Source organism: Crotalus tigris, unplaced genomic scaffold (genome assembly GCF_016545835.1).
Source record: "Crotalus tigris isolate CLP2741 ecotype Arizona unplaced genomic scaffold, ASM1654583v1 scf7180000024370.6872682, whole genome shotgun sequence".
In the NCBI taxonomy this organism is placed as follows: Eukaryota; Metazoa; Chordata; class Lepidosauria; order Squamata; family Viperidae; genus Crotalus; species Crotalus tigris.
The window spans coordinates 3,232,642-3,260,313 of NW_024100540.1; the positions used below are offsets into that span (position 1 = coordinate 3,232,642).

Below are 27,672 nucleotides of genomic sequence, written 5' to 3' on the forward strand. Positions count from 1 at the left end.
GAGAGCACCAAGAACCCCTCATAAATTGTTCCACTTCAATGATATATAAGTCACACACTTTCCAGTAATGTGTTAATTTCTGTCAGGAAATCTTCCAACAAGGCTACAAGAAAGTTTATAAACTTTCAAATCTTGCTTTAAATAAATGTATAGTTAAAAACGTGTATGTAGCTGACCAAACTAAGTTGACTTTTATTTCTTACTCTAGTGATGGGATAGATATTTAAATTTTTAACAACTGCCCAATACTCAAAGGACGTACAGGCATTTTGTAACAGATGGAAAGCAGATGGAAAATCCATTTCTCCCTTCTTTTTTTCTTATTTGCCTTCAACAAAATCCCTCTTGTTTTTGCATCTTCAGCATGGCAACCAAAATGGAGTTCTGCCCTCTTCTTCCTTTCCACGTGTATTCCAAACATCACAAAATGTAAAAAGTTGCTACTAAGTGTTTCTTGGCTTTTCCTTCTTGAACTTGAACAATTACCATTCATCTGAATCAGAAATGGAGGAAAGCTTTAGAGCCTGTCTCTAGATTAAAAATGAGAGAAATAAAGAAAGACACAGACACCTGAAGGAATGAGTCTTCCTATAATTTCCAAACAGCACGTACAAACCACCAGTCATGTTCTTAGAGGTTTATACATTTGATAAATATAAGTTTAATCCATGGCTTTCACAATAAAAGACTAGAAAATCACCAATGTGCAAACGAGCAGATCAGGCTGATGTGTCAAAGAGCTTTTCAATCATCTCACCCACTTGCTCAACTCTGTATTTAATGTATTTTTCAGGATTCTTGGTAAAAGGTACACTACCATACCTGTCAGGCAAAAAGCAAAGATAATATTGTGTGAGCAAGGAGAATATTCTTCAATCTCCAGTTGCCCCTCCCTTCTTCATTAGCCAAGAGAACACCACCCATTTTTCCTATCCTGTTCCCCTCCAGAAGAGTCTTCAGCTAGTATGGCCAAAGGAGATTATGGGAACTAAATTCTGAGGGCAGGGGGAAGGCTGACTGAAATTAGTGGCCTTCTTAATTCTTGAGCGTCAGACTTCATGTGCTCAAAACCATCATGCTCAGATATCAGAAGACATCTGGAGAAACAAAGAACATTGTTTACAAAAATGTAAGGGGCACCCCCTAAGGTTACTTCAGTCTGAGTTAAACATGCTCGTTAGGTATATAATACTGGCTTAGAACAGGTCAAAAACAACCCATAAAGTGGGAGAAGGAGAAGGAGTAGCTGGAATCATAAGCAGCAGCACTTCACATGCTGTAAAGTTCAGTCAGCTACTCTGTCCAGCCAATCCATGCAATGCAAAGCCTATGGGCAATAAAAAAACACACAAGCCCTGTATTTTGTGAGCATTGGGGACAACGTTATAACTTCATATACATAGCATTCTGGTTCTCTGGTCTTCTTAAAGGTAAGGGACCACCAGAAATGGCTTCAGGGATAGGATTAGGAAGCAGCATCCTGCCAAGCCTTGCCCACGTGTCAGAACTCTCCCCAAACAGACAAAGAGTCACCTGTTAAGGAAAGTGGCATATGTCTCTTCCACAATGGATTTTTGGGCCTGCCGAATATTGTCCCTCTGTTCTGTGTCAGGAATGGCCCACGCCTTCTGGATTTTACACAGCTCTTCCAGGCCATCATTGAAACCCTTTCCCATAGAAAAGATTGCATTAAGAAGACACAGTATCTAGAACTGAATAGCAAAGAACAAAGGAAGGCATGCAGGGAAGAGGAAAAAAAGCTGCAAAATCTTTGCCAGTGTATTACCTTGAAACGCTCCTTGATCACTTGCCTCTCCTTGTCTTTTAGCTGCAAACAATTAAGGAAAGCAAAAGTTAGTGGTGGTGTTCAAATTGCTCCTTGACTTTTTTTGAGAGCACTTACCTTGGTGCTAGGCTCCATACAATCCCGGATTTAGGGGATCAGAGTACAATGGTCTTATTATCTACAAGAGTTTTAACCAGCCTTTCAGGCCATTTTGCCCTCATGCACTAATTATGGAACACACAAGAATAATCATACAAAAAAGAACTCACTAGCAGATATTTCAGCCTCGGTTCTTAACAGGAGCACTGAGACAGAGCGCTTCCAAGTGAAACCTCCGGTGCCCTTTCAGGCAATTATTAAGCACATCTTTATTCTAGCTGATACAGATTTATAACCACAACCGGGAACAGAATTTCCATTGCTAGACAAGGTGGTTGTTAAGCGAGTCAGTCTTATCTCTCTCTCTTTTTTTTTTTTTACTAGGGTTGCTAATCAAATCACTGCAGTTGTCAAGCGAATGACGTGGTTGTTAAGTGAGTCCGGCTTCCCCCCTTGAGTTTGCTTGTCAAAAACAGGCTGGGGGAAGGTCACAAATGGTGATCACAGAACCCTGGGAAACTGTCGTAAATACATGCCGGTTGCCAAGCCGGCGTCTGACAAGATTCAATTAACGACACATGATTCACTTAATGACTGCAGTGATTCGCTTAACGAATGTGGCAGAAAGATCGTAAAATGGGGCAAAACCCTCTTAAAAACTGACTTGCTTAGCAATGGAAATTTTGAAGTCACGTCCTCCATGTAAAACACTAAAATACACAAAAAGTAAGAGTAGCATAAAATGCTGCCATGGAGACAGGGGAAGAACACTAAGCACGATGAGGAATTTTTAAAACTATTCTTAATAGCTGGGCTAAAATATGATTCCCAGCAAAGACGATGTTATCCCTAGCAATAAAAGTCCCATTAGCATTGGACTTACATAAACTGTTTTTATTGCAGGGTAGGATGGAAATGGGGAAGGGACTGTTTTTGCCACAACTACCTCCAAAATGGAAACTACTCTCTCTTTTCAGATATGGCACACCAGCAGTGTTTTCCACTGATATTTGAAGAGCAAAAGAAGCGCATTTTAAGCAGTTAGACACATATATATGCAGCACTTTCCAAATGTTCTAATTCATAAAACTTAATTTAAACTATTCTCACCTTGACTCCAGGTTGGAAGACAGGTAGGTTTTTATCCGAGATATAATCTGTTACTTTTAACCAGCTGGAATAAATTTACAGAAGATTCAGTAAAGTAGAGGTGATTCCAAAGGCATCAAATAAATATGCCAGTGAGAAATAACTTTGTGGTATGTTCCATTATTTGATCAGGAGACTCAAATGATCTAGACCTCCCTCACTCTCAAGGCATCTCCCATGCAGGTAGACAGGGGTGAATGGAACCTTCATCTTAAGATACAGTAGCTTTGGTTAAGCTGTGGCTGATATGGCAGTGTAGATGAACACAAAGGATAAAAGCTAGCTTTTGCCATTTCAAATCCTTAAATCTAAAATGATTTGGGGTTCAAATTATCCTGTGTACTAATTTGTCGGTATCTCAGAAGTAGATGCAGTAAGATAAGACATGAACTGGTGAAGGTAATCATTCATGAATATGCTTATGTATATCCAGGTAGTCCTCATTGGGTTACTGCAATTGGATCTGGCAACTCAGTCATTAAGAGAAGCAGTTACTAAGTGACATTAAAACTGACGACCTTACAAAGCTGTCCTTTGTTTTATAAACTTGCAAATGTCATCAATGTGAGGATAGGTGCTAATTTTAGCACCAATTCTCACTTTTAGTTATTTTTTTTCATCAGTGTTGTAACTGTGAATGATTGCTAAGCAAAAGCAGTCACTATATGATAACTGTTTAGACATTCACAGAGAGAAAATCTACACATCCAAACACATACATGTGGACACGGGAGTCTAACTCATAATATAACAGACTTTGACTCAACAGACTTGGATAAAATCAGTTGCAACTGATTTTATTTCAATTTCAAGCAATAAAAATAACAGAGGTCATTATGAATGAAGGCAAATATATGTGTCCCAGGATCATGTTGCATGATCCAATCTGGGTTGATCACTGGGATCAAAAATTTAGTCTTCCAAGCTTTCAGACTTGTGCTGAAGCCCATCCTCGGGGAACTTCTCTCTCACCAGGATGTGTCACACACATTCTGATGCGAGAGAAATTCCCCGAGGATGGGCTCCAGTATGAGTCCGAAAGTTTCAAAGACTAAATCTCTGGTCCCGGTGACCGATCCAGATCGAATCCTGCAACAGAATCCATTATTTGGGAAATCAATGTTTATTGCTTCCTTTTACTATCAGTAAAGTAGATTTTTTTTTTAGCTAAAAAAGTGTTTTAGGGGAGGCTTGAAAAATCCCATTTGCCACTTAACAGACATTTAGATTAATACAGCTCCCTTTCCTGTTACTACATTAAATAGAAGATTTATACACACTTGTCTAGATATATTTATTAAATTTGTACATTGCCTAACTTCTTGTGACTCTGAGCAGCTCACTAAACACACACACACACACACACAAATACTAAAATCCTATGCCAATAAAAAATAGAAAAATTGGCAAACAACAAAAAATACACATACAACTCCCAAGCAGCTGCAGTCACCCTAGTCAAAGCCCAACTGAAGAACCAGGTCTTCAAGGCTCCACATACCATCAGAAGGGTGGGAGCAGGTGGATGTTAGGAGGAAACTTACTCCAGATGCTGGTGCTATGGCAAAGAAGCTATGATTCTGCAGTCCCAAAAGATGGCATTATTTAATCAAAGAAACCATAAATGTCCCAATCATACCAGAGAATTAAAGGGGAGACAGATGACCGCTCAAATAGTGAGGTTCTAAGTCATGTAGAGTTTTATGGATAATCACTAGCACCTTGAAGAGCATCTGGAAACAAACTGATAACCAATGCAGCTTGGAGAGTGTCCATCACTGATCATGCTGCTGCATTCTGGACAGCTGAAGCTTCCAGTCAGTTTTCAAGGGCAGCCCCATATAGAGCATATTATAGTAGTCAGGTCACGAGGTGATCAGGGCAAAAGTAAGGACCTCCCAATCTAGGAAAGGGCACAATGGTCACATCAGATGAAGCGATCAAAAGGCTTTCCTAAGTTTAAGGTGGAACAACCTCAAATCAAAGTGACTCAAACATCCACAGCCACTCAGTCTTGATAGGATTGATTCAGAGATGGTTCCTCCTCATCCAAACCAGTATAGCCTCTAGGCTCTGGGAGAGAATGTTGTCAATCTCACTTTGCCAGCCTGGGATCAAAAGATATCATTGATATCATCAGCACACTGATAATACCAAACCCCAAACTGTCAGATGAGTCAATGTTTCATACAGATGTTGAATAGGAAGGCGGAGAAAGTAACCTTCTATTCCCTATTAAATAACAAGGATAAGAAGCCAAATGCCATTTATCTTCATATCAGTTTCTGATTTCATCAGCATATCTTATCTTCAAATATTATCTTAGCATCAGTAATGCTAGATTCTCAAAAGGACAGTATGTCCTTCATAATGCAACCTGATGGAACTGAATTTACTTCCTAATTAGTATTAAAATCCAATGATACCAATCATTTTACTTGTCCTTTTCAAGAAGAACAACTTATCTTCTCTTGCTCTATCACAATTTAATAAATTCTCTTCGCGTGGGCATGAGAGTTTGATTAAAGTAGTCAGGTCTGAACTCTAATGGAAAATGACTAAATAAGTTCTCACCTGCACTGATATGTCAGAATTTGCTGCTCAATGAGTTCTCTATAAGACCTTTCTGCCGTCTTCTGTGTCACAGCTACCAACTGGATTAATTCAGACCTAGGAAAAAGGAAGAAGGCTCAATGAACAGGAATTGATGAAATAGCAGCATTTTTCTGCCTTTAAAGAAGAATCCGTTTCAAATTGGTAAAGAAAAAAAAAAGGTCTTTCGGTAATATTTAAATTGCATCCATGTTCAACATATTTTAATTGACATTGAAAGCCAGGGAAAAAGAATTATGAGGGCAACAAACAACCAAGCCTGCCTCTGGGGAGTGGAGGTGGAATTGGAGGGCATGGGTCACTTGACCATGACATTATGTTGAGCTGCAGAAGTTCTCCAAGTTTCTCCAGGTTATTTGAGTTTCAAAAACCTTTAGAAAACAAAAGTTGGTTTCATTTCTTTCCAGGGATCTACACAAGATTAAAGAGGTCTTTTGGGTCCCTCAACCATGAAGGAGGGGCAAAGAATTTCAAATTTTGCTCTAAGCATTACTTTCTGGTCCTCTTTAAAATTGGTGCAAGGTCTGGAAATCTTGGTTGTCATCAGGCTAAAGAGAAAGCAAAGAACATCCAAATAAAAGCGCATTCACCAATGAGGAGGAGATCTTCAGGTCTTCATACTGAAAATCAGTTTCAGACTAAACAATGTAAGTTATTATTCATGTTCATCTTCTGTTTTCAACAGTTGCTTATATAACATCAATCAGAAACAAACTGATTTGAGTATACTCCAAAAATATTTTCTTCTACTTCTTTCTGTGCATTGAATATCAGATGGGATATACCGGTAGAAATGATTGGCACTGAATTGCTAAGAACATTTTGATGTTACTTGCATTTTTAAAGAGTTCTTTGAGTGTGTTTGCCCTTAAGCACTCTAAAACATTTTAAGCAAACAGGGAAACAGTGAAGACAAAGCTGCAGTTTCTAGGGAGGTAAAAACTATTACTGTAGCTTGGTTTTTAAAAAACATCCTCTATGCTATGCTTTTAAGAGTCTACGATTTTATTCCCTGTCCCAAGACATATTGGATTCCAAACAAGAGATGATGAGAGAATGAAAGTGGCAGGAAATGCACACAAAAACAATATTTATTTGGTTGTAGAACTGGAGAAGCTTCAGTTGATGGGAATTGCAAGCTGGGAAGACAGGGCATTCCAGGAAAAGCACAGATACCTTCAACTGTACTTGAAGAACATGGAAACTAAAAAGCCAATTCTTTAAGATTATCAGGACTCAGACTTTTTAAAACATTGGATGCTTCAATGACTGGTGCAAAGTTACCCAGCTGGCTTTCATGGCTGAGACTAGAACTCACTGTCTCCTGTTTTCTAGTCTAGCCCCTTTAGCACTGCACCAAATAGGCTCTCATGTATCAGGTTAAAGGACTGTGGTGATCTCACTGATAGACAAGCAGAAGAACTCCTGATGCCTTTTCCATGTTCCTCTGCACTTTCTTTTATTCTATTTAAGCCAGATAGATTTTCCCGTCCAATGCTCAAATGATGGCATGTATCAATTTCTTATGGCACATTATGTATCTGAATAACCTCAATTCCATTTCATTATTTAAGTCCAATTATACCAAGAGAAACTACTGCACTAGACAACCCACAGAATTCACAGAGCTGTACAGTAACTTCTACAATGCTTATTTTTCTGAGTTAGAATAATTGTTATGAAAAATGCAAAACTACCAGCAGAAAATTATTCCTTGGATTTTGTTGGGAAGTACTCTCCAGAACAAAAAGCCTCTCAGCTGACAAGATGAAAGACCTTTATACACTGAAACTATTCTCTTTTTTCCATTACCATACACAAGATAATTTTAACAGAAGAGATGAAAGACTTCAAAGCACTTTTTTTGAAAACACATAAAAACAGCAGCAGCAGCAGCAGCAAAAAAAAAAAAAAGAACTCTGCAAAAGAAGGAACAAAAGAAGCTGATGAACACAACAAAGGAGACAAATGGCAGAAAACCCAGTATGTTTATTCTTCCAATATGCACAAGTGATCTTCTTATACTTACTTTTCAAGGGACTTGAGAATGTAATTATAGTTATTAAGCAGGAAGATGGCACTCAATGCTGGGTCCTCATAAACTTTGGATTTACTGAGAAGGTTTAGTTGTAAGTTGCCCAGAACTTTGCCTTTATAAAAAAAAAATGCATAAGAGGGGAAAAAAAGACTACTTGCAAAGTTTTCAAGTTTAACAGAGGTGTTAAGTCTACCGTACTTTCTGACTGTACTCATTTGAAAATGTAATTTTAGTTATTGTTCTTTTGCATAAATCCTTAATGAAGATCTATTTCAAAACTCCTGAGTAATAGTTTAAGTGTAAAACATCTTTTTCACTAAATGTAGTGAGAAAGTAATTATTTTTATCTATTTCTTGATAAATGAATTAAACCTTCATGAAGGATTGAATGGCAGATCTTTCAAGTATAAAACCCAAATTAGTAATACATATCAGTGTCCTCTAGATTATTTGGACTTCAATAACCAGAATTCTCAAGCAATCTGAACAGGCAGATTGGGAAACACTAATACAATAAATCTAATGCAGGCTCTGTTATTTATTTATTTCAATATTTAACTGTGGATGAATTCTGGATGATCTTATCTAAATGAGGTTTCAACTGGCATTTCCCTCTTTTTCTAGATAGATAGAGATAACATTCTCAGTCCCTCTACCAACTAAGATCAGCTGTCAGCACAATCTTATTCTTGTCTTGTCAGAAGTCACTGCACTAAACAAGTCAGGACGAAGGTGCATGGGCCCGGGAGAGGGAAGGTGTTACACACTTGGAAAAATTACTCACAGATGTAAGTGCTCAGCAACCGTCTACTGAACTCTGAACTGTAGCTACTTGCTGAAGAACTAGTCTCTGAAAGGAACAAAAATTAAATTAGTTATTATATGCTATTTAATCATTTAGGTATGGCCGTTTTGTTTCTTCTTTAACTTTCTATTTCTATAAGATCACCCAAAATATTACTTTCTGGATTTATTACCACAAAAAGTGCTTTCCCCACCAACTGACAGTTTAATCTCGGAGTCTCAAGTTATCGTTTGCCTGCAGTTTTACTCTCTTCATCACTGGCAATCTCAGCTGGAGATAGTGAGAATGGCTGACCTACTATAGTTGAGAACTTAAAATTTGGAGAAAGGGCTCCAATAACCAGAATTTTGATTATTTTGGAAAATTGTAAATAAAGTAATATAACATTTACAAATACCTCTATCTCTGTGAACTGCATTGAAGACTTCTACTATTATGAAACATTTCACAGCTCTTTTAATAAATTGATGAACTGTGTAGTTTCACACTGAGTCATCCTCACTCCAAAATTTATTTTGCCACCAGAACCGATAAGGTTGAATCAAAATGCACTTTCATAAAAATTTAACAGCCTTTAATCTATTATCACCTGCAGGCAATATGGAATCTTCTAGGAGAGTAGGGGAATATGCAAGGTTTATGAACAGGACAGGTTATCAATTATAACCGAATAATAAAATATATGTCATATGCCAATACATGCAACAGAGACAAAGCAGCCAATTTCAGTAAACAAAAATAGCAGTGTGTATGTTGTCATATGGGTGGCTACAGGAAGAGTAATTAAACCTTTCTTTGTTTATTATTTTCCCAAAGCAAACTTCTCTTATCAAGCTGCCCTCCCATCTCCATCTTATGAGATTTCAGTTGTGGAATCAGAAATAAAAGATGCACCCTTAGCCATATCAGGAACAAAAGTATGCGGGTGGCATTAGGTTGAACAGAAGAACTGTAACCCAACAACAATTATTCCCTCTTTCTGTTTCTTGTTCAAAAGCAGAGCTTTATCAAAGTTGCCGTTTTAAAAAAAAACATGAAGGAAAGAATGGCTCGAGGTATATTTGATGATATAAGTGTATAACGTGTTATTTGCTCAGAAGAGTGGTTAAATTCTTCAGATGAAGGGCAAATCATCTGATACCATCAACAAGAGCTTTGTCCTGCTTTACAGATGTTTAATCTCTATGAAAACAGGCAGCGGCATACCAGCTATATGTGCAGGAAAAGTAACTAGCCCCAGTGATTTTTGACATTTTCAGACAACCAGATAGGCTTTTTTTCTGAGAGCGATTTGAAAAAAAAAACCAAACAGAAATCTGTAAGTAGATACAAAGAGAGAAAGAGAGATTGAGACAGTAGTATTAGTTAGGCATGCGGATAGTACAAATATTGCTGCTGCTTACCTCTGGGATCTAAAGGTATATTGTATGTGTCCCCAAGAACTATAGAATTTAAGGCAGAATTGAGGTGAAAAGATTGAAAGGGGGGGGGGGAAGAAAGAAGGAAATAAAGAAAGGCAAAGTTCAAAAAGACAGGTTAGAAACAACCATACTTTCCAGAACAAAGCAGAAGATACCAACAGACAGTGCTATGGATTTGGCAGAGGGGAGCCCCTTCTTTTTAGAGGATACAATCTTATCCCCACCTAGTCGGAAGCAAGCCACACTGAATTCAGTGGTGCTCACCCTTCAATAGGTGGGTAAAGACTGCAGCCTGAACTGCCAGTCTCAGCTTTGACATTCTACCTCAAATAGGCAAAACTGAAGTGCAGAAGCAAAAGAAATTCTTCCCTAGCTCCACTGATTTTTTAAAAAAGTTTTCACATTTTCCCTCATTTCTGCATCAATTGGAAAAAAACACAAAATCATGTTATCTGGGCTGATTTTAGCTTCACTGATAATCAGCAGCCACTCTAAGGGTCAATTAAGAAGTTGGCTCTGTAACTGCCTTTATCCATAACCATTTTAGCAAGTAAAGAAGGCATAAAAGTAGCGACATTGACAGAAATTGATGTTTTAAGTATTGTTTGGTAGCTGTTAACATGCAAGATGCAGGTGCACAGTTAAACCTCCTTATCATGGATCTGACTGGACAAAAACGATGTCCATTTTAAAGACCTCAAGGAAAGTCACAATAAAGGAAACAAAAACATTATGATAATTACGTATGAAAACACTCCTGAAATCATCATCAATAGCTATGTTACACATCCTGAAAGGTTAATATGAAAGCCAGTGATGTGGTTTTTGCTTTTAACAGAAATAAGGATTTCAAAACTTCTCACTGTCTTCTATCAAATACCCCTTCAGAACCAAATGAATGTTCTGTGCTACTATGGCTGGGTTATGAAATCCATCTAACAACCTTGCCACACATTGAGAATGACCTGGAAAACGTGATTTCACTAAAAGATGCTGGGTTTTGGAGATAAAAGGCCATTTTACATTCATCCTTTTTAGGTTTCAAGGATCCCAAAGCTAGCAACACATTTAGAGGTTGATAAGAAAAGCCAGAGTGCTCTCTAAGCTTATTTATAATTACTTAGACAGTAGCAGGTTTTGCTGTACCAGACCCAAACTAGAATTCTGAGTATGCAAGAAGCGAATAAGACACATCCTTGTAAGGAGGTTTGACTTCAAAGCAAGCAAAGGAAACAATTTGATCGGTGCCAGAGACGCATTCGTGAGTCTTGGTATAGGTACCTTGGGATGCCAGCATGGCACCTGCAGTCTCTTGAAAATCCAGCAATTGCTGCAGGAAAAGAATGGCCTGTAAAGAGAAAGGAAAAGAACTTTAGAATGAAATCTCTCACCCATCTAGCCTATGACTCTCTGCTGACTGGGAGCAGCCCATCAGGTTACAGGGAGAACTTTTTTCTAGTCTTACCGAAGATGATAGCAACTGGACACTTCTGGATGTAAACAGGGCAGACTACTGCTAGCACATCTTCTCAAAAACAGTGGGGATGTCACAGAGGCAAAGACTTGACGGTTGAGCAATATGCCCAAGCTAATGGAGCTTCTCTGGACAAGAAGGAGCCATGAGATCCCCCATACGAACTCTGGTGGGGGGGGGGAGCTTCTTCTGAAAAAGCCCACAGGATCCAGAGAGACTCTGTGGGCAATTTGTGACTAGAGCGCCAAGAGCTGTGGAAGAAAACACCATGCTCACAGCTTTGCATGAGGCCTGTTTAAAAGACACTGGGTATGTCCAATCCACTTTTTAAGCATATTTAAATAGAGCAGATTTAAAGTCATAGAGACCTTAGTGCAGTGTTTCTCAACCTTGACAATTTTAAGGCATGTGGACTTCAACTCCCAGAATTCCACAGCCAGCATTGCTGGCTGTGGAATTCTGGGAATTGAAGTCCACATGCCTTAAAATTGTCAAGGTTGAGAAACACTGCCTTAGAGCAATAGGATAACTAAAGCCACTTGGGTGAGTATAACTTCAATCTGGGAAAGACTAAAATAAAAAGAAGGAAGCCAATTGTAAAGATTTAAAAGGAATTAAATGCAAAAAGCTTACCAGAATTTTGGAATAAGAGTTAAATTTGAAACACTGCCTCATCTGAATTGTGTTCTTGAATTAAACAAATACATAATATATATCTACCAGTGTCCCTGACTTAAAACCATTTGTTTAGTGACTGTTCAATGTTACAATGACACTGAAAAAAGTGAGTTATGACCATTTTTCACACTTATGACCATTGTAGCATTCCACATGATCAGGTGCACAAAATTCAGGCACTTGGCAACTCACAGGTATTTATGACAATTGCACTGTCCTAGGATCACGTAATCACCATGTGTAGCCTTCCCAGCTGACTTCCAACCAGCAACGTCAATGGGAGAAGCCAGATTCACTTAACAACATGATTCATTTAACATCTGCAATGATTCACTTAACGTGGCAAAAAGGTCATCAAATGGGACACAACTCATGTAATTGTCTTGCTTAGCAGCAGAAATTTTGGGCACAATTGTGGTCGTAAATTGAGGACTGCCTAAAATATTTACATTTGCTAAGGAAGAAATAAGAAGATTTAAAAAAAGGGAAGGATAAACAGCATGTGATTACAGAAGTAGGAAGTGCTGAAAGGGACCCACAATTAGTCCTGGAGTTATGACCAGTCATTTAGCAAATGTCCAAAGTTAGGACAGACTTCCACAGAGCTAATTACAAAGCAGTTTCAATGAACTGGTAATTGACCCCTCCCCCCAGATTATGTGATTGCATTTTGGGTATTTGGCTACTCGCTTGCATATACAGCTGTTTGCAGAATCCAACAGTCACATGAATCACAATTTTAATGTTTTTTTGCTGGAAACAGACATGTACTTCCTGGAAATAAGCCAACTGTAATGTTGGCTTAATAACGGCCGCCAAAAAGGTCCTTAAGTAGGGTAGGGTCATATGGTAATCTGCTTAATGATCACCATCAACCCAAACTCTAGGCTCAATTATGATTGTGAATCAAGGATTACTCAGAAATAGAAGCCTCTATTTAATGTTTTACTGCCCTTTTATGGATTACAAATTTGAAATAAAGAATAATGGTTATTACTAAATGGAGTGAAAGTTATAGGATGGAGGAGAGGCATGTTGGACCACTACAGAAGAATGTACAGTATTTGTTTACGATAAATATATAAATATATTTAGAGAAAAGTATACTATTTTGTCAACCAACAAGATTATTATAAGTACGTATATAAAATGGAGATATAATGAATTACCACAATGAAAGATAAATACTTTTTCAGAATACTAAACCTTCTCAATTAAATTTAATTTTTAGAAAAAGAAGAGGAGTCAGAGATGAAATTCAAAACCTTTGTTTATATCACCTGTATGCTCATTGATCTCAATGGATTTTTTTTAATTTACTGGGGTGTTCCTCCATTTTGTTTTTTTAAAAGATCAGTTCTAAATTCATTAAGAAAGGATATATGTATTCTGGTAAACCCATGTCAAGAAGCCCTTGGTATCAAAATAATATAAAAATACAAGCCTCTATTAAGTACAGTCCTAAATACCATCTAATTCAGAGCTTGACATAAAGCAGATCTCTTTCTATGGAAGGAATCTGAGGCTTAGAATATTATTTACATTTTTGTTCTGTTGCTCAAGCAATAAATCAATTGTCCATGTGAAAGGATAAACCACCTATGTGTGAAATATGCAGCACGTAACCGCCCCTCACTTTCTTTCCAGTAGTGCAAAGCATAAACAAGAGATCCTGATCAAGAGCACATGTAAATTGATGCTGAGAATCTCTCTCAGACATATTTGTGGGTCTCACCATTTAAAAGGTTTTTTTAATAAAAATAGTGGCAACAATTTTGTTATGCATGTTTAAAAGGCTGTATTGAGGGAAGACAATTTTGCAAAATAAATCCTTGTGAGGAAAACTCTGCTCCAGGCATATTATCTTATTAGCATCCCTCCCTGTGCTTATATAGTTATAAACAAACATCCAAGACCAGCTGCATGCTACATATTTAATGCATTTTGTAGTTTAACTCTCAGCTGAAATGTGTGTACAGCTGCTCAGAGATCATCTACAACTGAGCCTCAACAGGAATTCTCCTTCAGTGCTGCTTGATTATCACGTTCCCCACTCTGTCGTCTCTTCTTGAATTGTCAGGACTTTGCTGCTTCCTCCTTTAAAACCACAGAGCTACTCTTCACCAATCTCTTGAGATCCACCTATGCCTTCCTACTTGCCATTCCTGCTGTTTTCCTTAGCAAGCTGAACTCTTCTTTTGCTACTCCAGAGGAGAGGAGATCACAAAGCAACTCAATACTCCTGTCAGAGCCTATGAATTTTTAAATAGACAGACTTCATTTCTGATGAAAGTCTTGGCAACGTTAGCAAAGACTAGCAGAGGAAGAAGAACTGAGGAACAATTCCTGCTTGCATGCAAAACCTAGGAAGATATTGTGCCTAGTTTTTGCCAAATTGGAATCCCAAGGATGTTATTTTCAAATTGGTGGAAATAACTAAAGATAAGCAGGTTAGTGTTTGTGTGCTACGCTAGTACTTTCTAATGCAGAAGACTATGGTGGATGTCATTGTCCTTCCCAATTGGAAGAGAGACCATAAAAAAGCAGAAAAAAACAAAAAAGGCAGAACACCCAGTTTCCAGCTGCATGAGCTGAAGCAAAAGGACTGAGTATGTACTTCACGGAATCCAGGGTTAGAGGGGCTTTTCCAAGATTTAATCTTAGAAGCTAAAATAAAACACTTTTATGATAATTTTTTTCCTCATGTTTGGAATATTTGTGTATTTCACGTTCTGGGCTCAGGAAAAGACTATTATAATAGTATCCCAGTCCCAATTAACTCTTTCTTGTTATTTTACTACTATGGCAGACAAAAATATTGTCAACAATATTATTGTAATTTTTATGGTCTTAACACAGGGGTCTTCAAACCTGACCTTTTTATGACTTGTGGACTTCAACTCCCAGAATTCCTCAGCCAGGCATGCTGGCTGAGGAATTTTGGGAGTTGAAGTCCACAAGTCATAAAAGGGCCAAGTTTGAAGATCCCTGTCTTCGCACTTAACATAGCCAAGCAAAGTAACAACAAAATGTTTCCAAACACATCTATATCTTTTTCAGAAAAAAAGTGGTCTTCTTTGACAGAATGACTGTGATACTTAAAATAGGAAATGTTAAGAATGTCTCTACCAGCTCAGCTGTCCATTTCCAGCAACCCATTTTGATTCCCAATCATAGCAGGTTAATGCTGTACAGGTAGTCCTTGACTGATGACCACAATTGAACCCAAAATTTATGTTGCTAAGTGAGAAATCTGTTTTGCCCCATTTTATGACTTTTTTGCTCACATTTGTTAACTGAATCACTGTAGTTGTTAAATTAGTAACACGGTTGTTAAGCGAATCTGGTTCTCCATTGACTTTGCTTGTCAGAAGATCCCATAACGTGGATCACAAGATTCCAGAACACGGCAACTGTCATAATTATGAATCAGTTGTCAAGCATTTGAATATAAATCATGTGACCATGGGAATGCTGCAATAGTGATAAGTGTGAAAAATGGTCAAAAGTCACTTTTTTCAGTGCTGTTATAACTTTGGTCACTAAATGAACTGTACATATATCATGACATCTTACTGAGGAATATATAATCTATCACGGTACACCAGCCTTTCTCAGTCTACATCTTCTAGATGTAGTCCTATCCATCCAGAACAGGGGTCCCCAAGCCCCGGTCCATGGATCAGTACCGGGCCGTGGCATGCCAGCAACCGGTCCCCACAAGCAAAGCCCCATCCACGGGATGTAGGCAGCACACAAAACCACCCTCCGGTCCACAGAAAAACCTCTCTCCACGGAACTGGTCCCTGGTACTCAAAAGGTTGGGGACCTCTGATCTAGAAGACAGGCTAGTGTATCCTGATAAATTATATATTTCCCAAAATCCCAATTCAAGAAGATTTTTTTAGAAGAAGGAGTGTTAGATTGTCTAATATAGGCTTGAGAGTCATGGCTGTGACCTGGAAGGACAATCTCATGTGAATAAATCCTAAATGTACTTCAGTAGATAGATTTGTGTATGTATTTCTGAATTTGTGTAACCAGTGCTACAACTGGACGATACAAATGGTGGAAAGTGTGTAAAAGAAAAGCATTAAAAAAATTAATAAAGCTACAGCAGGTCCCTAATGTGTTGCAAATATTCATATATTCTAGGTTTGGAGCTTAAACTCACCATCTGTATATATGACCACATGGATTGGAAACAAGGAAAGAAACAAGACTAGGGATAACATGGCTCCCATTTAAGTCACATTTCTTCTTTAGCACCACAACATAGGAACCAAAAAGAAGAGAGAAGAATGCAAAACTTTTATCCTTGTCCCAGCAAAAATGCCACCAAGTTCTATAAACTACATAAAATGAGAGAAGAAAAATGCCTAAGCAGAATTTGTAGATATGATACTAATTTCAATAGACTAATCCCAGGCTCTGACAGGAAAAGTAGTTTAATCTTACAAAATTAAGTTTCTCCACTACTGCAAAACAAAAGAGAGGGGGTCAGTTACAGGCCTGATGTTACCAAGGCATTCTGAATTGTTTTCACATACATTGCTGGTGAGTTCATGAACTGTCCCATCTTTTGGCATATTATATTCCTTATCTGGATTGTTCTGGAAAGAAAAAAAAAACATTGATGAAATAGTTAAGAATTTTTTAAAATGATTGTCTTTTTTTTACAAAGAGTCACCTGAACCATGAGATGGGTGGCAAATAAATTTGATAAATAAATTTGATCTGATAAATAAATTATATGAATGAGTTGAACCACCTCACTCTTTCCACGGCCCTAAAGTCCAAGGGCACCGCCTACTGGTAACTGGGAAAAAAAAGATGTTTGGATAGATGCATATTTTAAGCCACCTCCATTAGTATGTTTGATTTACCCATAATTAATGTTCTCTTTTTCAGTCAGATGAAATGCAGATATTTTAAAAGGGTGAGAACTTTGTTATACGGTTGGAAATGCTTCTGACTGAGAGGTATTATCCAATGCATTTAGTCAGAAATGTGCCTTACATTCAAGAAAACATAGAGACAGATTTTCTTTCTCTTCTCCAGAATAATTTCTGAAGTTTGTGGTTATTACCACAAAATTAACAACTGAAACATTTCCACAAGCTTGTTGGATTGCTTTTGGTGGCAAAGAGATAATTCACCACCAGAGGGATGATAATTACCTTGATATTGTCTGCAAAATGTTCCAGAGCCTTGGCTCCTGTGGTCTCCATTGAGGTTATGAGGCTTGGTAACTTATTCTTAGTGCTGGCTGCAGTACCCTGAAATATGAACCACAGCACAAAACAATTAAAAAACAGGGATAGAAACTAATAAAAACTGACAATGAAGCAAATCACTCACAGTTCTGTTGTGGTATAAAGATCTCATATAAGGTTTACATCGGAGTCAAGAAAGCTTAAAACTTTCTTGATTAAATGCCTTGCTAGGCACAGCATGTGCTCCCTGACAGATTGAATCTTATCTAATATTACTCCATTTCCTGCCTGAGCTGAGCATGTGCATTAAAGTATTTCTCATTATCATACAAGGAAGCTTAACTTATCACCATTAATTTGAGAAGTTGAGACTCCCCAAAAATGTCCCATGCTTCTAGGGGCAAATCTACTTAAGCAACTAACCTCAATGGCACTGGGCCTGGTTACTTGAGAGACTGCCTGTCTCCCATAACATCTATCAGGCCAATTCAATCCTGCAGAGTTGGCACGATCCAGGTTCCTTCAATTAAGCAATGTCATTTCTCAGGACCCTGGAAGTGCATCTTCTCTGAGGTAGCACCTGTCCTCTGGAACAAGGTTTCCCTCGAGATCTGGATAGCCTCCACTGTACTGCTGAAGAGCGGTGAAGACCTAGCTCTTTATCTAGACCTCTCACTTCATCTCAGCGAGAGGTCTAGATAATCCAGATAAGGAATTGCTAAATTTTTCCTTCATGTTTTATTGTATTTTCTTTATTACCATCATTGAGGTTCAGGCAGCATACAAGCTTAAATAATAATTACAACAATAACAATGTCTAACCTGAGTCATGTAACAATTGACATTGCATCCGTGTGAAATGAACCCTATATATGAAAACTCTCTGGAAGTTTCAGATATTGTAGAATTCAGCTTTATACCTCTGGGCAGAAGGAAGCATATCATGACTATTCCTTATGCTGATTTCCCTGGTCTCGCAATGCAATTTAATATTTGCTATCCTTATGAAAGTCCATCTTGATCTAGTTCCACTATATAGATAGAAATTATTTTCCTTTTGTTTCTCTTAATGATTTATATGGTCAGGCATTTCACAGCACTGAGTCAGAGATGCCCTCTTTCCAGTTTCCACCTTTACATTTGATCAGGCTGAAAGAGATTAGGAATAAGATCAGAGTACAACCACCTTTGCTATGAACCCCTGCTTGGAGACTTGGAGACCCTTTTCTTAGTGACAATAAAAAAAATTAAGTTGGTCACGTGGGATCTGTTTTATACTGTATGTGGGACACTCATAAATTTTATTATTACTGACACTGAATGAAAGCTAATGATACTGTATATCTCTTTCCTGAGCCAAGCAAGAGATGTACTGGAGGTCCTGACCTGGTGCTCGAGAAGGCTGTGAGGGACAGGATGAAGCAGAACAGAGTAATTTTATCAAGAGGGAGATACTATTTCTTTAGAAGCTCTCAGTTTCCAGAACTCTGGATGAAATGATACTACCATCAAGGAGCAGGGCTGCAACTTGGGGTTCCTCCTAGACTTATGGCTCCTAATGAAACAGGAACAGCAGGTAGAATTAGTAGTCACCAACCGGTTTTTGTTTAGCTTGACTCCTGCTTTCTGTGAACTGTTTCCTTTGAGCTTTGTACTAGTTCTGCTTACTAGTCCGGAGTGTACATTTATTTATTTGATTTCTATGGCTACCCATCTCAGCATTTGCCTTTGGTATCTATTACTCTTTCATTTGACTTTGGACACGCAGGTTGCCAATCAAACGCCTACAGTTCACAACTGTTTGCAACCACCACTATTCTGCCCTGAAAAACTAGACACTGAATTCTGAGTTTATGTGATTTAGTAGATTCTACCGTAGTTTCATTACCTGCAAAACCTGATCAAATTCTGGCTTTGTCTGCTTTAAATGCCTTAGGATGGGGAAGATAGTCAGCACAGCTGAGTAATCGTGACGCATAATGGCCTTCCGGGCTGCAGACACAATATTATCTCCCTCAATCATCAAGTTGTCTAAAGACTCCTATAAAAAAGCAAATATTAGTTGAGTTACAAAAGTGAATATGAGATTTTGAAGTATAACCAAAGGAAGGACACGCTATGTTTTGAAGAGACCTGAATAAGGGAATCAAATGTCTTCTTCTGATGATGCTCTGGGATGATTTCAGTTAGTAGCTGGTACTCGCTCTGGGCCAGTTTTATGAAGGCACTCACACAGTGGATGTACGCATCAATCTCCATGTCCAACATGTCATCTCTCCCTATGGGGGTTATAAAAGAACGTAAGATGCTAGTTTCTTTTAGCTGACATATAAACATATTAATAAATACAGAACAGTCAAATATAGCAGAATATTAAAACTAAAGTCTATCAATTGTTTAAGTGATGCAACTTTATGCCATTTATCTAATCACAAGATAAACCTGCCAAGTAAATACATCCACCTGATTCATATAATAGATATTGGATGTTCTATCTTTTTATCAACAAGATAAAACTTTATCAAAATTATCAAGTATTGTAAAATAGGTAGTATAAAGTACCTTAAGATGTACACATATAGAAGAAAGACCAAATGTGAATTGTTCAACATATCTTTCTCTTGTACATTCTTTAATTACTATAAATACTGATACTTGATGTCTTTACAATAGATTTTTGCTAAAGCCTGCAGAGCTCCTATCTTACATATTTCTAACTAGGGATTTGGGAATTAATTTACAACTTAATTAAGAAGAATCAATTACCATTTATTTGATATTTATCATTTGTAAATTCTCTACATATCAGAGCAACGCTAACTTATCAAATTTCTAATTTCTTAAATAAACAATGCAATACTTTTAACACGTTAGGTTCAGATATCGTCTAAAATAACATACTCCATTCTTAATGAAGTCTTTAGTCCAGGAATAAAAGCATATTATAACTAGAAACAAAATGATTCCTTTAAAAATATTCACACCTCAAGAATCTGGTATGTCTCCAAAGTGCTCCTATGTTCGTCAGTCAAAAGAAGATGAGTTTCAAAGGAAGGAACTAATATGCTTGAAAAAGTTTCTAGAACTTTTTATATTTTATTATTCATAACTAATGAAATTATGGAAGTATTTGGAAATATTACCCCCAGAATTCATTCATTAAATAAGATATATTATGCCCTAACAGTTCCACCACCTGATTTTTCTGCTTCACTTCTTTATGGCTGATGTTTTCTCATCCAGCATCCAACAGCCAATCCACCCAATCTGCAGAAATTCAATGATGCATCTTTTACCAGTTGCATGACATCAAACTGCTTGGGCAGCATTTGATGAATGTTCCACACTGGCAAAACTATGTGTGTTCCGAAAACCATTTTGTCATATAACTCTTCTCTTCTTTCCAACTGGCTGGTTTTCTTTGCAAAATGAGTTTCCTTTCCTCCCTATCCCCTCTCCCCATTTCAAGAAGTTTTCATACACAATATTTTCCATCCTTCTATCTCAAATGGCCAGTCCAGAAAAACAATGCATTTTTGGAATGAGAATCACATTTCTGCATTATGTTTTGAACTGAGGGGCAACTGGTTTTATCTAATATTAAAATTAAGAACGGGGCTTTCATAACTATTGTTCAATATAATGACGCTGCAATGTCTGGATTCTGGGACAGAGATAAGGATAAGTTTTCATTTAATGCCAAAATAAGATTTTTTTTTGAGAATCTTGCTTGAGAATGGTATCTATTGGTCCTGTGAATGCATCACTTACTTTCTGCCAGTCACTAAGATGCATAGCACTGACTATACAGATATAGATTTACAACATGCTATCTGCTGCACCAAATGATTGAAGTGATATCCTTCATAATGCATAGGGAAAGAACAGACATCCATTTTGCCATTACACATACCCATGTCATAAACAGCATATATTCTATTAAGTGGGGGGGAAATGTAAGAAATGCTCCCTATCAAATTAGGGGCTTTGTAAAGATAAAAGAGCTAGCAGAATGAAGGTATTTAATTCCATTTTTATATGTTCCTTCTAACTCTGTGTAAGGAAACAGTCTGCTCAATTTCATATGCCAAGAGAACCTGTACATCTATCCATTACTCAAATATATGGAACACGCCTATGATAAGTGTATAAAAATGCATCCCAGCAGAATGAAGAAGGGAAAAGATTAATTACTAAGATTTGAAAATAGGCAGGAAGGAGTGAGCAAAGAATCCCGTATAATGATCTGATGCAGCAACTTTAAGCTGGGATGGGGATGAGAACAAGAGTGGCAAAGGAGACAAGCTCCTACAGTCAATGAATCTGCTTCTGTGCCTTCCCCTATGGCCCTGTTAAATCTTACTTTGCATCTTACATCAATAAGTTTCAGCACAGTAATCAACACAGCTCCTCTACATCTTGCCAATTTTAGCCGTTCTAATTCTGGAAAACAACATTTTCTTGGAAGCATTCTACGAGAATATTGCAAGAAATGCTAAAAAAAAGAAAGAAGTCAAATTAGTCAGCCTTAATGTTTTATGTGGTACTTACCAGCAACTGACCCGTGCTTGTCAACCAAGGAATCGGAAAGATGCTTAACTCGTAAATCATGCTCATGACCTAGTGAGATGTCAGTGGGCATTAACAGAAGGAGCGGTTTATCCAGGACCATCACAGCACCAGTGTTTATCCTTTGAGTTTTATTGGTTCATCAAACATTTAGGGAAAAAAATCCTGATAACACAAACTATGGTGGGACACTACAGCAGTAGTAGCAGTTTCAAGCAGGATAAAGTTATGACGCAATGCAGCCTCGGAACAAAAAAGCAAGTGCAACCACAATTTTCAACAGTTGTTGGCTTTATTTCAACATGGATTCCCTAGGAGGAGAAAGGGCTAGCGCGAAGTTGCACCTCAGCTGAACAATTTTGATCTGATCAAGGTTGAAAGGGCTACTACCTATGTAAATGAAGTATATAAGGACAGAATGTGAAGGAAAAAGTCCCCAAGCTACCATGGAACTTCTGTTAGCCAATCAAAATTGCATCACAGAATCAGTATCCCTAAATTTAGGTGACTCAGCAAGCATTCAAGCTATATAAACAATTACCCACTACTCTTTTATATTCATCCCTTTTGTTCTCCTTGCTTTTCGACTCTTAAGCAAGCTCTGTTATTTCTAGTGTGACCAGAAGACATACCATCAGTGGAGGCTAAAGGCTAACAGAAGCCTTGCATATAGAAATCCAAAACCCAAGTTAGAACCCAAGAGTGAGAAAAAGAGAAAGAAGTGATTACCTTCTATAGGAATGAGGTTAGAGGCCCCCTTTTTCCCATCTAGACACTGCTGTGAATATTGTTTCAGAAGGTTCTGAGCCTTACGGATCGTGCCTGTCACCAGAACCATAAGAAAGGAGAGACAAAGAGACCTTGGAAGTGAATGAGAAACAAAAACACCAAGCAATCCTCCACCAGGACCTGGTCCTCCAAATCAAGTGTCAGAGCACTAGCCAACCGTGAGAATGCTCTACAGTACATATATATATATATGTGCACCAGAACTCTCTTGCTGTGTGCCCTTTTAATATAATTGCTGATTTCCTTTGAGAGATTGTTAAAGAGTTTCTCAATATGAACTAGATTTGAAATGCTGTTCAAGCCACTGACATCCTCTAGTTCAACTATATACTGTATAGCTTGGGATGGATAAAAGCATGGAGCAGTAATATCTGAATCCTGATTTACCACAGAATAGTTGTATAACATTTTCATGATAAAGCTATTAACAATCAGGACATCTAAAATACAGTTGTAAAAATTGTTTTAATCTACTCCAGGGATGTGTGTGCTTCCATCAGTCAAATTCAGCTTTTGGAGAGTACCTGGTTTGGATTTTTTTTTATATCAGGAACACAGAAGTGCTTTGACATTGTCTTCTGCCAGGACATTATTTTCAATTTCTAGTTTACAGCCTTAGGATTCCTGGTAGACGTCCATCCATATATAACCCTGCTTAGCTTTCTTGCTATCAGTCAAAGATAGTTGGATGTCTCCGTATATACAAACGTCTCAAGGGTTTTAGTAATATACATATAGAAGTGTTACAAATAACAAACAAATAAATTCTGCTGTTTGGATCAAGGCCCTCTTGAAGCAGCATTTGGCCTTGAAAAACATATCTCTATGGTGGATCCTCAGCAGGCTACAGTGGACAGCAGTGTCAAAGTTCTTCTAACTACAGAAATGAAGCAGGTGGTTACCATGAACTGAGCCTTTCCACTTGCTCTGCTTTCACTGTGGCATGCCTTCTCCTTCTACAAGTTGGTCTCTTTATCTTGGTCAGATGCAGCTCTTTGGGGAAGCTTCTGGAGAAGACTGAGAAGGCAAATTTACCCCAGGGTTAACTTTGGCTTGTTGCTTATTTTGTAGATGCTGGTTGTCAATTATACTGCATGTTTTATTTATTTTTCCATTTATTTTGTGGATATAATTATTTTGATTAACTTATTAATCACTTTGAATTCCAGAAGAAAATAAAGTAGAAGCTTTTTTTGTAAAAAGCAGGCATCTGGTGGCATCTGGTCCGCTGTATGACTTATCTTAGCTGATGCTTGAGACCACAAGCATGGAAAAGAGTCTTCATTTCAAAGAGATGCTCTGTATGAATGAAGAGGAAGTCAACTAATTGCATTAGGCCTCAAATTAGATACAGTGCATCTACACTGTACACTAGGATTCCCCCTCTCCATTTTAACTACAATTATTATGAGAGAAGAACCTGGTAATGTTTGCAATGTTTACAGATAATTGACAGAGGAAACACAGGGGCCAATCACCATATCTAGCTGATGCTGAATCTGTTTAGAAGAAACTACCTAATTTTTTAGGCTTCATATACCGCAAATGGAAAGACTCAGAATATTCTCTTTCTAAGCAGATAGTCATTAACAGAGTTAAGATTTCATAGCATTTTACTAGATTCCTCTGTGAAAGTTGACTTTCAAGGCCACACACACACAAAAAAAAATCCATTCCTTTCTCCCAGAAACAGTTGACCAAAGAAATAATGCTAGTGTTATTCCTGAGCATTCTCACCATAGACAGAACATGATTCTCACCATGGACAGAGCATGATAAAGAGAAAGTAAAAAGGTTTGATCTGTACAAAACAGGGCAAGCACCGAGAAAAGCCGACAGTTGACAGAAATCAAGAGCTAATTTAACAGCCCACTTCACATCTCTTTCTAGCAATAAAAACTAAAAAAGGGACAAGAGATCAAGCTGTTTTTCTCTCATCCCAGGACTTTGATCTTCATTTATTCACAAGTACAATTACACCCCAAAAATATTTTTAAAATAATAATATTTTTAAAAAGAGAGCATTAAACGGCCGAAGCAGGATGTTGCAACTTAGAAACACTGAAAAAAGCACAAAAGAGAAAGTATTAATATGTCACTCTATAAATAAATCTTGTTTTACATGAGAAGTATTAGTAAACATGCAACAAAATAAATAATGGAAGCAGAGCAGAGGCTGGAATACACAAATGCTATATATTTCTCTGGGCTGTAGTTATTATTTCATAGAAATCTACTATAGGTAAAACCTCCTGAAATTGAACAAACTGGAAAGATTTTTTTTGTAAAAAAAAAACTTTTATAAATATTTAATGGGAGGAGAGAATACTTTTAAACACATAATGAAAAAAAATGCACTTCTGCCAAAACACAACAAAACAAGACAATCCCAATATCCTGACAGTAGAGAGACATTACAGTATACATATGATATAGAATAGGAGTGGCATAAGCCATCTCCTCACTGCCACACTACATCTGGTTCAAGTGGAGTATGCTACATAGATACTGAAAATATTTGGTGTCAAAGTAAATAAAAAAACATTGTGACCATACACAGAGTGTATACATGAAATGCAAATCATGAAAAGCAAACATAACTTCTAAAGTGTGCTATCTTAATTCAATTCACACATTTCATTTATTTGAGATAATGTACAAAAGGTGAAAGATTTATACGATATAAAGAAAAATCAGAGTATAATATGGAGTCTCAAGATAATAAAACAAAATAAACAGAAAGGGAGGAGGAAGTATCTCCAACAAAGTTACCAATATGGCATGAATATGATGATAGTTAACGTCCTTGAAGCCGATTCACAATAGGAAGAAAATTATGTGATATCTATGTTGAACTTGTGCCTCATTAAATGTTATTTTCTTACAAGAATTCTTTTAAAACTATTTTTAACTTAGGATCGCAATTCATAGGTATTATATTTAGACTATTTCAAATAATGCTCCAAACATTGGGCTTTCTTTACAAAGGACTTACAAAGACTGTCCAAGTCAAAAAGATTAAGATTTGCAATAAATTATGAGATCAGTTATATTAATAAAAGCATGTTTAGTATTCTTCTAGGTGACTGATGGCACATTAAGATGCACCTGTCTTTATTTCCCCCATAACTGAAAAACTTCCTTTTTTGTTGGTAACCTCAATAAAAGTTTAGCTATTATGTATGCAGCAAGCATCAGCATGAGCTAATCGCAATGCAAGACTGCAATGTTAGCCCTCCATGCTCTCCACAGATAAGGACCCTTCATGTCTGAGCATCCTCCTCCAATTTGCATAAGAACAATTAACCATGTTTATCTCCAGACACACTAAGTGCTGCTGGGTATTAATTCTGTGCTATTGAAGAGCAGAGTACTTAGCATCCTAATTATGCCTTGATGGATTCTATTGGAAGTCAAATGCCTTTGTTCTAGATTTATTTCTCTTGATTAGGCACTTTTGAACCAAGCAGGATAGCATGGTGGTTACTAATGAAGGCATCACATTCAAGGTAGAAGCAGTGATCAAGCAGGAGAAGAGGAACAAGCTGTTGCTTCCCATCTTACCCAGCTGTCCTCAGAAAACTACTGCCATGCAAGCATCCTGGAAGCATTCAATGATTTTTGTACAGGAGGTTAGTTAGCATTCACCAGCAGGAAGGTAAAATTGGAACAAGCAGATGACTTGTAGCCAGCCTAGAAAGGAGGACTAAACTGGACTTCTTTGGGGGAAGAAACATCTTTTGAGAATAGATCCACAGGGGTTTCTGTACAGAAATCATTCTGATGCAGTAACTTTTCTCTGCTTGGGGTGGAGGTGTCAGTTTTAATTCTGACAAGTTAACAGTTTTGTTGTTGTTGTTTTTAACTAACTGATCTTAAAGTTGCAAACAATTATTGAACATAATTTGCAGTTTCTTTACATTAAACACTTCCCTTAAAGCAGTGGTTCTCAACCTTTTTAATGCCGCGATCCCCAACCGGTCATAAGTCGAGGACTACTCAACCGGTCGTAAGTCAAGGACTACTCAACTGGTGCAGCACTGTTTGCAAAATGGGACTTTTGGCGGGCTCATCAGGGCAGAGACAGCCTGGATAATTCCTATTGGCTTTTGAAAGCCAATAGAATTAGACTCTATTCAAGAGAGTCTATTCTATTGGCTTTCAAAAGCCAATAGAATAAAAGGGAGTAGCACGGAGTAGGCGGACTGCGTTATTTGGCGACCCCCGTGAAATGGTCGTTCAACCCCAAATGGGGTCCCGACCCACAGGTTGAGAACCGCTGCTTTAAAGGGAGGTTCGCTACATCTTACTTTGCATTTTAATTAAAAGCACGGGCAACCACAATATTAAAATATGCAACAGTCAATATCAAAGGCAAGCTCTCCAAAAATCCAGCTACCTTTTGGTGGGAATATTTCACATACTAGAACCTTATTTTTATGCAGCACAGCTTTGTAGGATGTCAGTTTATCTTTTTCACTTTATGATACACTACTATTAAAACCATGGAACAGAACTCAGAAGTTTAAAACTGACTGGGAGGATAGGATTTAACATTTATAGAAAATGGAATAGTTGTTTCCTTGCCTATCATTCAAGATGGGTAAGAGACAAAATAAGAGATGATTGCATTCCAACAAAAGAAACCAATAGCGACAATTTGACAGAGACATTAGAATTTCCCCTCTAGAACTACCCTTAAGAGGTGAATCATTTCTGGGAAATAGAAGATTTCTTACCTGCCAAAGAATTAAGAAGGCACAATTATCTTCCATTATTTTGTCAGATTGCTCTGTGGGGCTCTTTTAGATACATACAGTTATCCTTTCTGACAGATCAATTCAAAATGCTACCAGACCTAGTTTGCCCATCATATGAGAAGCAACTGTTTCATTATCGGTGTGATGGGCAAGTGATTTACCACATCTGACCATTTTTAAAAAAATGTGTGAATTAGTCCTATCTCGTCCATTGAACTGGCCCTCCACTTCATGCATGCAATGTTTTCCTGGCTGGAAATGTCAAAAGCAGAATT

At 37.6% G+C, this 27,672-nt stretch overlaps 1 protein-coding gene across 11 annotated transcripts in view; it reads right to left on the minus strand.

Moving 5' to 3' along the window:
* Window positions 1-569: 569 nt before the first annotated feature.
* The window catches only part of EXOC7 (exocyst complex component 7), a 45,217-nt gene continuing 18,114 nt past the window's right edge, over window positions 570-27,672 (minus strand). For 4 of the 11 annotated variants that reach the window (XM_039327974.1, XM_039327980.1, XM_039327979.1 and 1 more), the window contains exons 7-20: window positions 22,578-22,670; window positions 19,413-19,558; window positions 19,168-19,320; window positions 17,244-17,342; window positions 16,614-16,676; window positions 11,193-11,259; window positions 9,894-9,932; window positions 8,470-8,535; window positions 7,677-7,797; window positions 5,609-5,704; window positions 2,996-3,059; window positions 1,787-1,828; window positions 1,534-1,667; window positions 570-822 (exon numbers count right to left, since the gene is read on the minus strand). In XM_039327974.1, the coding sequence (XP_039183908.1) occupies window positions 720-822; window positions 1,534-1,667; window positions 1,787-1,828; window positions 2,996-3,059; window positions 5,609-5,704; window positions 7,677-7,797; window positions 8,470-8,535; window positions 9,894-9,932; window positions 11,193-11,259; window positions 16,614-16,676; window positions 17,244-17,342; window positions 19,168-19,320; window positions 19,413-19,558; window positions 22,578-22,670 (1,286 nt within the window). In that variant the 3' untranslated portion in view covers window positions 570-719. Of the gene's footprint in view, window positions 823-1,533; window positions 1,668-1,786; window positions 1,829-2,995; window positions 3,060-5,608; window positions 5,705-7,676; window positions 7,798-8,469; window positions 8,536-9,893; window positions 9,933-11,192; window positions 11,260-16,613; window positions 16,677-17,243; window positions 17,343-19,167; window positions 19,321-19,412; window positions 19,559-21,830; window positions 21,900-22,577; window positions 22,671-27,672 lie in introns of all 11 variants that reach the window. The other 7 variants (XM_039327984.1, XM_039327975.1, XM_039327985.1 and 4 more) reach the window with 7 other exon arrangements.